General features: G+C 42.0%; 1 protein-coding gene across 1 annotated transcript in view; it reads right to left on the bottom strand.

Moving 5' to 3' along the window:
• Positions 1 to 437: 437 nt before the first annotated feature.
• klf7b (Kruppel-like factor 7b) overlaps positions 438 to 13,509 on the bottom strand; it is a 60,405-nt gene continuing 47,333 nt past the window's right edge. The window contains exons 3-4 of the mRNA XM_040149464.1: positions 10,157 to 10,280; positions 438 to 3,289 (exon numbers count right to left, since the gene is read on the bottom strand). Of these exons, the coding sequence (XP_040005398.1) occupies positions 3,238 to 3,289; positions 10,157 to 10,280 (176 nt within the window). The 3' untranslated portion in view covers positions 438 to 3,237. The remainder of the gene's footprint in view (positions 3,290 to 10,156; positions 10,281 to 13,509) is intronic.

Raw genomic sequence — 13,509 nt, forward strand, 5'->3', positions numbered from 1 at the left:
AGCAGATTGACTTTGCTATCATGACTGAATTCTCTTATTGTGAAAATTCTGTTCAGATTAATTGAATTCTGTGCAAAATGTCACCATTGGAAATGTTGGTGTAAATGGACCATAAGACTCCATCCTGCAACAACAAAATATACAACAAACATAATATAAAACATAAATATTACCTTCAATGTACAGTGAGTTAAAACACCTTTTACCTGTGTTCCTACTCATGCTCATGGAAATAGTTTTCAAAATATTTGTGTCAGCCTAACTATTTATATATACATATAATATATATAATATATATATATATATCATATAATATATATATCATATATATCATATATCATATATATATTGTGTATATATATATATATATATATATATATATATATATATATATATATATATATATACACACATATATATACACACACACACACACATATTGCATGTCTCTACTAAAAGATAGTGACGTAGGTAGTTTTGAGTCAAGATATCCGTAACATACTACATTTGATTTCCATCAGCCAGATGCACCAAGTCCAGATTTCTCGGGTGAAACAAAGGGCACCTCTAAAATCTGTGTGTGTGTGTGTGTGTGGCTGGACAGGAGTATTTTAGATGCTGCATTGTGTAAAGACATGTTCGCTAGCTACAAAGTCTTCTTCTTCTTTGTCTCATTTGGTACATTGCAATGCTTCTCTGTGTGCTACAACTGCCAACTTTTGATCAGTGGAATAGTGTGAAATGTGCATTGACAGCATCTACATCGAACAAAAAAAAGTCTGTGATCCCAATGACATTTTGCCTAACAACCTGATTTTCAGGTTAAATGACTGTTTTCCCCTAGGGGTTTTTCTTTGTTTATCTTTGTTTGGGTCAAGGGATAGGGGATTCACCTTGATGACATTCATATTTACTTTACATGTGGCAGGATAAACGGGTCTTTGAGGATTATCAACATCTCACTAAAAGACCTGCTGCAATTGTTTTACTTCTATTTATTTTTGTTGAAAACAGTGGCTGATACACTCAATCGTAACCAACAATGTAACCGGAGTCTCTGAAGTAAAAAATGCTGATTAAATGAGAGGCACAATCTGTAGCGAGGGATATGTGGCTGATTGTTGGGACTGAGACCAAGCTGATTTCTCACCTCAAAAGGATTTGAAATCGTTTGTTACCTCCAGCTGAGAGCTAAGATACTCTTCTACTAAACAACAGTTGCTAAATTCCTACTGTGAAAAAAGATTTGGGAGCAGAACATATAATTCCAGGAAGAGTGTGCATGTGTGTGCGTGTGTTCATGAGCTGGTGTGTGTGCATTTGCAATAAAGCCTGCCATGCAGTGTTTTGTTTTCCAACTCTGCTCATTAGTTTAATAATTATTTTCCTAAATCTTATTAGTCTTATCTCAAGAAGAGCCGTGAGCAAAGAAACTGCAGTGTTAGTGCGTGTGTGTTGACCGAGTATGTGTGTTTGTTCTGTATGCAATGTGTAGAGCGAGACAGCATTGTTTTTGTATTGTATTTTTTCAAGTCTTTTTATGATTTTTTTTCTTTGTGTTTCTCTTTTTCCATATTTTTTTCGCTGTAGAAAAAAAAGCACAGATAACATTGAAAAAAAGTCAGTGCAGTCAATGGATACGAAACAGGCAAATTTGACTGGGCCAGTGTGACCGTGTCGATTCGGCACCACCACGCAGAGGTTGGTTGGCGTCTTTTGTCCCACGTGAATAAACAAAAAGCAGCACTGCAGCCTCCTCTGCTTCCCTGCAGTGCTGCTAGGGAGATAAGATCTCAGAGTCTGTGAAACCGCTCTGGGATGACTTTTAGAATCAACAAAAAGCAAAAAGGCAAAACCAAAAAACAAACCAAAAAACACAAGCGGGTTTCCAGTTTTTAGCGAGTCCTCCGCCTGACTCTGGTAGTGTGCGAGTCCACGGAGGGTCAAGCCGGGGTTTTGTTTTTCAGCTGGAGTGAATCGCAGGGCAGAAAGAGCAGCACAAAAAAAAACTGAAGACCTCCCTGCTCTCTTCTTTTATTTTAGTCCAAAAAAATACAAATCCGTTTTCTGAGAGTTGGTATGATTCTGTTTTTTGTTCATCCTCTGGTTGCTTACAGACCGCAGAAGCGGAGTCAGTGCACATGGGGATTAAAAGACCAACAACGCTCTCCTTCTCGTCCCACACATTCTGTTGAAGTCATCTTAGATTTTCAGTTTTTTTTTTTCTAACACAATTCAGTGAGTTTTAAGACATTTTCTCCAAGAGAGAAAAGAACAAATTATCATTCTTTGTAATAACAACAAGAAGAATTATTGTCCTCTAAGTAGAAAAAAAGGGAAGAAAGTGTCGCTGCGCATTTCTGTCAGATGGCCTGCGGAGGCGGCAGGCGTATCGGTGAAGGTGAGAGATGCAAACACCCACTGAAGGAGAGCCTGAGAGTTGCAGCAGCACCCGCTGACCGAGGTCCCATGGGTGCACCAAAACACCCAGCGTCTGAGCCCTGGGTTCGATTGTCAGCCATGCTAGAAGTCAATCTGTACAGTCTCTCTCCTGCAGATTCGGTATTGTTGTTTTCTTCACATAGATTACTGAAGCTGACTGCGGCAGATGATGGTTTCTCATGTTCCGTGTATGAAAAACATTTAAAAAAACAAAGAAAAAGTTGAGTATTTGATTTCAGAAGCCGGAAAAGCACTAACAGCTGACTATACGGATATTTAAAGTTTCCCCACTGAACTATCTCCTCACCCAAAGTGACTTTATGGTTTAAACACACTGAATACAGAGAAAGAAAAAAGGTGGCATAATGTTTCATCAAGCGAGTTAAGTATATGTTGGTTTGGCAGTGTCCCAGCCCCCAGAACCACGTGGCAGCAGCTGGGGGTCACCAAGATGATGCATTCAGAGACGGGTGTGTGGACTGTTTACTATTGCAAGTGTGTCAGTGTGTAAGTTTAAAGAAAAACAACAATCTAGCTACTCCTCGTTTTCCTCCAATCCCCGTCTTCGATGGGAGGACCGTCAGTCCGTTCGATCTTGATGGCCGTCTCAGATGGATGCGCTGCCCTGCAGGCGTCATGGCCGCCGACTGGTTTTTTTGTTTGTTTTTTTTAGACGGTGTGAATGAGGCGGGCGGTTGGTAGCTCGACTGCCCATCCCTCTTTCCTCCTATCTCTCCTCCTCCTCCTCTTCCTCCTCTTGCTTCTTCCACTCTCCCACTCCTTTTCTTTTTGCCCTCAGATGTGCCTCTTCATGTGCAGGGCCAGGTGGTCTGACCGAGAGAAACACCTGCAGAGAGAAACAGAGAAACCATGTCAGAAATATTCATCTAAGATCCAAAATATGCATGATATATGTATGAAAAAAAAAAAGAAATGAAAAACAGAAAATGTAATGATGAAACTGTATTAATATGTCGAAACTGAGTCACTGCAGGAGACAACAAAAACAAAAAAAGAATAAAAGAAAACAACTTACATAAATGTATACAACTGACTGTGAAGATGTGTGCAAAGGCACAATTAATCCCATTTTATTGGAGATTTGCACAAAATAACCATGATATATCAGGTTGGCAAGTGTTGCTGATCAATGCCAGAGGCTCTGTGTATTAGCTGTGAGTGTGCCACTCTCCCAGGCCCCCTTAAATCCCCGCTGGCTCAGTGTATTCCTTGGGAACGCTCCATAATCCCAGGCCCCTTGAACTTTCCATTGGCAATGTTCATTGGAAGTGCTGGGAATGCTCCACACTTCCAGCCCCTTACACTACACACTGTCACTGCGTATTTGCTGGGAAGACTCCACACCGCTAGGTCCACCGAGATGCTCCCTGGCTCCGTATATTTGCTAGGACCACTTGTCAGTCCCGAGCCCGCTGAACCGTCCACCGTGTGCTCTGGTTTAGGTTTTAAGGGTGGTGGGAACTTCAGGGGTCATGCAGAGTTGATATTCTGTTCGTTGGACGGCTAAGTGACCTGTATGCACCGTAGCTAGCGTTAGCCACACAGGCTAACTAGCTAGTGTTACTTGAAGATATCAAACACTTGATACACCAACATCCAATAGTACTCTCTTTGCTTGCTTGCTAACCCTTTGGTTTGAACAGCACTGAAGCACAATGGATAAAGTTTGGCATGCTAACCTCAGCTGATGCCAACTCAACAAGCGTGACACCATCTCACCCGAGTCAGTCCCCCAGCACATATCCTAATATTGATATTCACCCTCAAAAATGACCTCCGTGGTCCTCAGAGTTATCTAACAAGTGGTAATATGTGAAATTGATAGATCAAGAATTGATAGATACTTCCTTAAAAAGTACTTTCTACAGCTGCCATAGATGCTTCTGCAGAGTCAGATTTAACTGAATGAGCGTAGCCCAGCGGAAAAAGCTAGAGGTAAGCGTATTATTTCACCACGAAGCCAGACAGAGACTGGCAGAATAAGACAGAGCTCACGGCTTAACGCATAAATTTAGTAATGCGGAAAACTACGGAGATTTTCAACCACTTCATTTCAAAACTACAGAGAATTGAATTCATAGTCTTACTTCATTATGACACACCAGTGAAACCCGGGCACAAAGACGAATACGGGCCAAGTCCGGCTCAGTGATTTCCTAAATACAGCTAAAACTCCACCATAAATCACAGCCAGACCTCCACAGCTCTGCACTCAGTCCTCCAGCCTCAGAGTAAAATACTACTGTTGAAACTAATTAGATATGTATTGTGAACATGGAGACTAATGCAGACAGGCCGGCAGTGCGCCCTGATGCCGGGCCATTTAACTCAGCAGTGGCTGCACCTGGTATGAGACAGACATAAAACCAGGTGCTGGTGATGTAGAATATAAGATTCAAAATGTTATGTCATGTCTTCACAATGGAGTAATTTAATTTTATTACACCATTGTGAAGACATTAAAGCTGAACATGCACAATAAAATGAATTACAAATGATATGTCTAAATGAGAGGCAAAACAAAATGTGGGAGAACAATATGAGTATAGGAATATAATAACTTGCCAGAGGCTTTATTCATTATTAATTAGTCAAGGCTACTCTTTGTGTGTGTGAGTGTGTGTGCATTTAGGCAGGTTGTTGTTCTATCCAGACACAAGCAGACATAGCCAAACACTCAAAAGTACAATAGAAAGTTCGTCACGCTGCAGAGGAATCTGCTGTTTCTCTCATTCTTCTGCTGTGATTCATTCTCTTAATGTCAGCCTTTAGATCCAGCAGGAAACCCGATTCAGAGTACAGCAATTAGGGTCCAGCATCACATCAAGCCAGTAAAAAGCCAGTTGAAAAGGTTCAACTTGAGCAAGAAATCATCCTCACAAAGCTGAATTCTTATCAATATGTCAAACTAAAGTCCTGTGCATCGAGCTGAGGCTGCTACGTTCTGATATATTCTGTAAACGCCGATGTTCAGTCATACAAACCACTGCTATTGTTAACTGACGCTACTGAGCAATCAGCTGTTGTTTAACTCCCCACCTCCACTTCCTCCTGATGATGGTTGTTGCGAAGTAACACTGAAAAATTAAAACAGCAAAGATACCTCTGCCATTGGTTGGAGCACCTTATTCTTTATAAAATGCTACCCCCCCCCCCAAAAAAAAAGACAAGGGCTGTACCGCTTGAAGGTTTGCTGGAAAATAAATACCAACAGTGGTGATTGAATTCTGAGGAAAGTGCTGTTCCATGAAGCCAACACCATCTGATCCAAAAATATGCCGACAACATTTACAAAAGGGGTTGAAGAAAGATGTCAGCTGTGTTCAGGGAAAGTTTAAACTCGCTGCTTCCTGCTGGGTTTTGTTAAATCCTCGCGATGACTTCTGAAGTCAAGCCATCACTCCTCACTACATCACGTTTTCACCTATCTATCACCTATCTCTGAAAACAGGACTTTTCAAATGCGCGCATGTATAAAGGTCAATCGTCACAAACATAGTTGGGTACTAAACAAATCCAGCTTTCTGCAGCCTCTGACTCTCTGTGATTGTTCATTTTAAAAGTCAGCGTAGCCGATCAGTGATTGAAATTTCATTGAAATTTGCAGTTAGGATTTGCCTTGGCTAACAGATAAAATTAATAATCCTCAATCATACCACAATTTAACTGACTAATCCAAATTTTAGGGTGAAGTAAACAAGCCGCCATTGTTATTGCAGTGTCATCTCATTGTGCAATAACACAGTAGAGCAAAGGACTTCACTTTGGGACTTCTTGTCTGTGTGCATCAAAAACTACTTGGTTGAACACCAGTTGAACACTGGAATGCCACTTAAGCAAATGTTATAGGTGTCTGAAAACGTCAACTTCTCAATTTTTGTCCAATGAAAAAAAGACTAAGAAGTTCAACTATCTTTCCTGCTGTCCTGTTGTTTCAGTGTGAACACTTCGGCTTTAGAATATAAGTTGGAAGCACTAAGTGTGGACAGAACTCCCTGCAACATGTCAATTCATTTAAATTTTTCAGATTTCAAGTCAGCACTGTCAGCGTGGTGTGAGTTTACAGCTGAACTTTGCTCTCCGTTGTCTGTAGTCAAATGTTACGCCTCAGCCCTTAGCTGGCCGTGTGGTACCTACTGGGCACCTTCACCAATCTGTGTGTGTGTGTGTGTGTGTGTGTGTGTGTGTGTGTGTGTGTCTGAGCGGCTGGACAGATGGCCGTACCAGTTACTGTGTCACTGTTGGGGGGCGGAGCTGCCAGACCAGCTGGTACCACCCCCTCCCACACACCCCCTCCCACACTCCTCCTTCCCATCCTCCTCTAAACTCTCCCTTCTCCTCCTCACTTCTTTTTTGTCCTCCTCCTCATCACTCCTCCTTCCAGCTCCATGGAAACATCAGGGGGTCCCTGCTTGATTAGGCAGGATTAATGACAGACTGCCGTGTGTGTTGTGTGTGTGTTAGTGTGTTTCCCCAGGAGAAACAGTGTCAGATCGAACAGTCTATCTAATGTTAACCTCTCCATGGTTGCCACTTTTTGCCATTCTCATGTTAATATTTCTTGAGCTCCGCCCACCACAGATGTGTGCGTGAGTGTGTTTAATACTGTAAAAATTGAGGTGTATCCTGGCTATGTTAAGCATGTTTCCACCTACCTTGTAATTTGAGCATTAAAAAAAAAAGAAAAAAAAGAAAACCCCCCCAAAAAACAAAAAGTCACTCTTCTTGGCCCAGGTGGAAAAAGTGGCAGAGTGATAAAGGGAAGATGTTATGAAGGCTGATGGAAACAGATTTTCTAAATAGACAAAGAATCTATTTCTTCTTTGGTAGCATCAGAATGTGTGTACTGTCTAAGGTCTGCCACTAAATACTAAAATTTTGAGCACCCATCAGCCTAAGCGGCCATAGCTACAGAGGAGAAAACCAGACAGAGCCCGAAATCAGAGCTGTAGTAAATTCAGAATGCTCAGTTGTTGCAATTACGGAGAAAACACAGCGTTATCTCTAGCCTCAGATGGATGTTACCACACGCAAAGCAGAATTGACGCTCTGCCATCTGATGTTTCTTAATGAAATGCCCTTGGGGAAACGTAGTTTAGTTCTCCCTGTGCATTTTTTATGTACAGCGCCTTTGACTCTCAATCAAAGAAGAGGATATTTCTCTAACGACGGATGTTTATCCTTTATAGTGATGATGCAGTCAGGAGATTTTCACGCCCATCCAAGCCATGAAGAGCTCCAACTGTCGACCAACGACACGACCATACAGAAAATGAACAGGAACGTTACCCCAGAAGCCCTGGACACCGAAAATAACTTCTCCCAGTTCTGTGCATAATTTAAAGTAGGGAGAGCCTCACTTCTGACACAGTGTATGTCGTGTATCCAAATGTGCTGTTGTTACGTCTGGACATTTAAATGTTCATCTGAGTCAGTATGACTTTGCTTCCAAACGCTTTTCTTTTCTGTGAGCATGTGTGTGTTGTGGCTCTACATGTGTGTGTGTGTGTGTGTGTGTGTGTGTGCCAGAAAGAAGCCCATACAGTCTCAGCTCTCAGCCAGGATTAGACGCTTCCAGCAGGTTTCTAGAGGGTTTAATGCCTAAAACCCAAACTAGAGGGAACCCACAACAGCCAATTACACCATCTCTAGGGCAAAAGTGTGTGTGTGTGCGTGCGCGTGCGTGCATGTGCCTGCACTATTTTTCCAAACCCCACACACACACACACACACACACACACACACACACACACACACACACACACACACACACACACACACACACGCACACAGAGTGTATGTTGAAGTGGAGCTGGCATCTGGTGCCACTCAATTAGCTGTGACCAGTCTGCCAATAGCCAGAATCCATTTAACTTCCAGCACAGGGGCATGAGTAAGCGTATATACGCACACACACACACACACACACACACACACACACACACACACACACACACACACACACACACACACACACACACACACACACACACACACACACACACACTCACCACCTTGAGGACCAAACATCAAGCAGAGACGATGTGACTTTCAACAGACTCCCAAAGACATCCCTGTCCTCTGTCCACAGGGAGATGTAGTTTGAAATACACATCCCCTCATTCTCTTTGTACATTTGTTTTCCACCGAGGTCAAACTGTGTCAGATGTGAGTCAGCGAAAAAAATTCTTTGACACGGGATCAATGAGTAGAATCTTCCACCACTGACGAGATAACATGACTTGAAAGCTAATAATTTTCCAGCCCATTTCTGAACAGAAACAAAACAACGTTTGTCTTACATGCATTCCTGCGGCTGCCACATAATGTGAATCCATTAGGAACCAGCTTAATTTAAAGACTGTAACTTTCCTTATCAATCAATTGACTACCTACACTTAAACTACAGTCTTGAACCCTTTATCATCCTGAAAGATAAGAACTCACCTGAGCTCCTCCCGTACACAGCTGCTGAGGGAGGAAAATGTTTCCAAGAAAATGCTCACGTCCCTTCTAAACTTGAGAATGAACCATTTGCAGAATTTTGTCTTTAAACTGTTAAGCTGTTTAAACTATTTAAGGGATTTGATTTCCTGCATAAGAAAAGAGATGTGAATTTTGCTGTAGATTATGTCGCTGTCTGTGGATGCCACATGACACGCATGTAGAGCAAGGGTGAAGGAAAACATTTTGTTTTATTTAGCATTTGTCAGAGCCCCTGACTGACTCCCTACTGTTTTGGATGCATTACCAAGCAATGTACAGAAGCCATTTTTATATATATATATATTAAAAAAAAAAGTTATACTGTGATACAGTTGCCCACTGATGTTTCCATCACTCTGTTGATTTAAATGAGAAGCATGGAAGTGTTATGCAAAGTAAAAGTTATTTACAAGCCTGTCTGGTGTCTTACCAGATATCAGTTTGATCATTTTGGATTTTCTGCGGTTCAGTACAGGGAGTAGCTCTGTGATGTATTTAGCCTAGTCTGTAAGCAGGAGGAAATTAAATTGTTAGCCTAGTTCTGTGAAAGATTCCCAAGTGATTTTATTGTTTGTTGTGTTTTACACACCTTTACCACACTCTGTAATGACAGAAATGTTTAATGACCGGTTAGCTTACTCCACTGGAGCTATTTACTGACCACTATTGACTGAGATTAAGAGTCAAGAGTCTCCCATCATATTCTGGCTAAGGCAGTAAATTTGAATAAACACTCGCAGGAATCCTCAAGCATTTTGGGGAAATAAGACTACTTATGTAGTAGTTGGGACTGTCAAAGCCTGGGGTAACATCGACTGGTGCTGAAAAAGTCGGGTAATAATTTTATTAATAAGTTGATTGAGAAAAAAAAAAGAGTCTGAAATAAATGACAAAATGAAAAACAATAATTAAAGTTTTGATAAATACTGAGCAAACTCTCCAGTTCCTGCTTTTTAAATCTGAGGATTTGTTGTTTTTCTTTATTTTATAAATCTGTAAACTCAAAATCTCTACGTTTTGGACTTTTGGACAAAACGAGAAATTTTTTACGATATCACCAGATTTTTTTGGGCTCTACTTGTTGGGAAATGCAGGTTGAACACAGGTCCTTGACAGATAAAGGGCATCGGTGCCCTGCAAATATAAAGTAAGCTTTATGTTTGTCATTGCTTTTGCATACGGCAGTCGCTTGCGGATATGTGTTTACCTGTCGCAGTGGTTGCACTTGAATGGCTTCGCTCCGGTGTGTTTGCGGTAGTGTCGTGTCAACTCATCACTGCGGGCAAAACGCCATTCACAGCCCTCCCATGAGCACTTATAGGGCTTCTCACCTGAGAGAGCGAGAGAGAGAGAAAGAAAGAGAGAGAGAGAGGAGGTGTCAGATTTTATTACAATTTCTACATCTAATTTCACACGTCTAAACTACAGCTGTTCACTAATATAGGTCACCACCCCTGGCTTTTTCCAAACCCAAACGCACCCAGACACCAACACAGCCCTGGGGCCAGGCGGGCAGACCAGATTTAACACAACAGCCATTTCAATGAGCCAATACACTCAATTAGCTGTAAATGAAGTCTTTCAGAACAGCGGCGTGTTAATTCATAATCCTAAATTCACGCTGAAATGAATCTCGTTTTGTTCTCTCTTTCACCAACCCTCCGCCCCAGCCCCCTGCCCACACACACACACACACACACACACAAACACACGCACACACACGCAGGCACACACCCTGAGGTGGTAGGATCTGAAATGTAAATGAAGTTTCATCCCCCAGTTCACCAGATGGAAGAAGAGATGGTCTATTGTTCTCAGCCTGTAGTTATCTCTCCATGATAGAAAGCCTTCCAGCTGTGTGTGTGTGTGTGTGTGTGTGTGTGTGAGTAATGTGTAAGAGCAGACTCTCTTCAGATGGGACTTGATGATGTCTGACTGTGTAAATGCCTGTATGAGAGTGTGTCTCTGTGTGCCAGGGGTCAGCGGATAAAGCAGCAGATCTGGCTTTCTACCAAATCATGCACCACCCCGAAGATTTTTCCTACAACTAATAATGAGAAGAATAAAAAGAATAACGCATTTTCCTCTATTAAGCTACTTTGATACTGAGTTCCATCAATCAATTGTAGGTTTGAAGAATTTTAAATCCAAGTGAAAATTCACTCATTCATCCTCATGGGGCCAGAGCCACATAAACTGATACTTGGCCTCTCCAAGCTATTTAGTATGTCTTAGTGTCGACACTTGAATTAAGTCTAATTAAGTTACCAGATCTGTAACAGAGAAACAAAACACTAGCAAGCAATTTCTGGATGATATATAACACTGCAATACAATTTTAGTTTTTCATGCACATCTGTACTTCTGTGTCTGTGTCCCGTGTTGCTCTTTTGGTTCCAACCCTTAAGTAGCGGATATTGTGTCGGTGGGGCTGTGTTGCTACAGGAGGTCCAGTTTGACAGCTCATCGCAAAACAAAAAAAAAACCGCACTGCGACTTATAATACCAAGAGACAAGATTTTACAACTGTGTAAAGATGTTACGGCCGCAATCATTTTATCCTCCTCAACGATCATGAGGTGAACAGTAGACCACCTGAGCTACAGAGTAAACTGAAGAGGTAAAACCTCCTGCAACACAAGTTGACCCTGATGAAGGCCATAAGCGGAAACACACTGGTCGGACAATAAAGTTGTTCTTTATACTACAATTCAAACACAAGCGTTGCTGGAGCTCTCACTTTTCAGACTCACATTTGATTGGCCAACACAGTGTGTTGCCGGACGATGTTGCAATTGTGATGTTGTAAAAGTTGAGGCTGGTTTGTTCCAATGCATTGATCTCATTTAAATGAAAAGTGGAACCGGGGTTTTTGACACAGTACTAAAATGTTACCCAAGCAGTTATTTAAAGCAATTTCATTTCCACATGAATTTCAAATATTCAAAATACTGATAGTGAGCAAACACTTTCAAACACAGGCCTTTCTCCACTGCGCACACCGTGTTGGAAAAACTGGCCGAACCTAATTGCAGACCCCGTGTGTGTGCCAGTCAGTGTCATGTGTGTGTTTCTGCGTGTGTGTGTGTGTGTGTGTGTGTGTGTGTGTGTGTGCGAACTGAGGGGTGGTAACTATAATTGGGGTCTTAATGACTCTTAATGGGGAGTAATACTGCAGCTTACAGTCAGTTAGCCAGATGTCCCAGCAGCCCCTCCGCTCCCATCACAGCACATACCAATCTTCGTAAGGAGACAAACACAAACACATGCCGGTCAAGAGCAAAAGAGGAACTAATGTGAAAACTGAAGCACTGCACATTATGGTGGAAATGCAACAGAAAAAGCATGTGTTCGCAAGTACGTCAGTTATTTCTCTTCTCAGTCACGGACGTCTCCTCCGAGTTCTGTCCTCTAACCGTGATGCCATGGTGAAGTAAACATCTCAGAGAAGTTTTCATTCATACGTATAACCTGGTTCCAGAGTTCTCAATTGCCACCCACATCTCAGCGGTCCAAATTCTGGTGTGGTGCTCGCTGACAGCTGCTGTCCCGATTGGAAAAAACAACCAAACCAATCAGAACATTTTTGGTGGGAATAACAAGGTGGTCATCATCTTGTTGCGCCTGAGCCAGAAAATCATTTGAAGACTACAGGTATGAAAAGTATCAGGAGTTTCTGCATTTTTTTTTTTCCTAATGACGTGATCTTGTCGCACCTTTTCGAAATATCCTACTGCACTAGTTGGAGAAGGAAAGAAACTTTTTTTTTTTGAAATTTGAAGATAAATGCACAAAATGTCAGTTCAGACATACCTACAGCTGCAGCTTTATGCTTATTTTCATTTTCATTATCTTCCACTCTGTTTACCCATAAGTCCCCAGTCTTACAGCGGGGCACACTCTCTGATGCTCCGTCACGTACCAACAGAACTACTAAACATGAGATTGAGTTTCTGAACTTCAGTTTAATCATCGTGGCAGAATAATCTAACCAGCAGAACGTGCACCTTCACAGGTGCAAAGCCGCTCTGAGAGCAAGGTGATGCAATGACAAGTAAAAGATGATGTGCTACGGGGACATCCAACTGTGACTGAATGCCCTCTTCCCCTGTATTTCCCCCAGTTTCTGTGTCTCTTTGAACGGAGTCGTCTTTCATCCACCGACACAGCATGTCTGCCGGGTGACGCAGTTGTTCTCGGACCAAATGAATTCCAGATCACAAGCTGTGCTCTCCAGGATTTGCATATTCAAATTCCCCAGTCAAATCTCCTGCAGTCGGTTGCTGATTTCCACAACAGGGATTTGGGTTTTGTTTCCGTCTCACCATTGTGCCTTTTTGGAAACAGGCCTTCCTCTGCCAGCCCCTCTACAGTTTCTGATCTGTGAGTGGACAAGACCATCCTGGACAGTTGACAGAGTATCCTGAGGTTCAGGGAAATGAAGTCTCCCGTCTCCTGGCTACTGCAGCGTCTGTTGCGCTGGCTTCTGTATTTCATGTCATTTTGTCATTAGGGTTATTCTCGGTTTTTTATTTTTGATTTTACACATCAAAATCTGTT

This window comes from Xiphias gladius, chromosome 16, assembly GCF_016859285.1.
Source record: "Xiphias gladius isolate SHS-SW01 ecotype Sanya breed wild chromosome 16, ASM1685928v1, whole genome shotgun sequence".
Lineage (NCBI taxonomy): Eukaryota > Metazoa > Chordata > Actinopteri > Istiophoriformes > Xiphiidae > Xiphias > Xiphias gladius.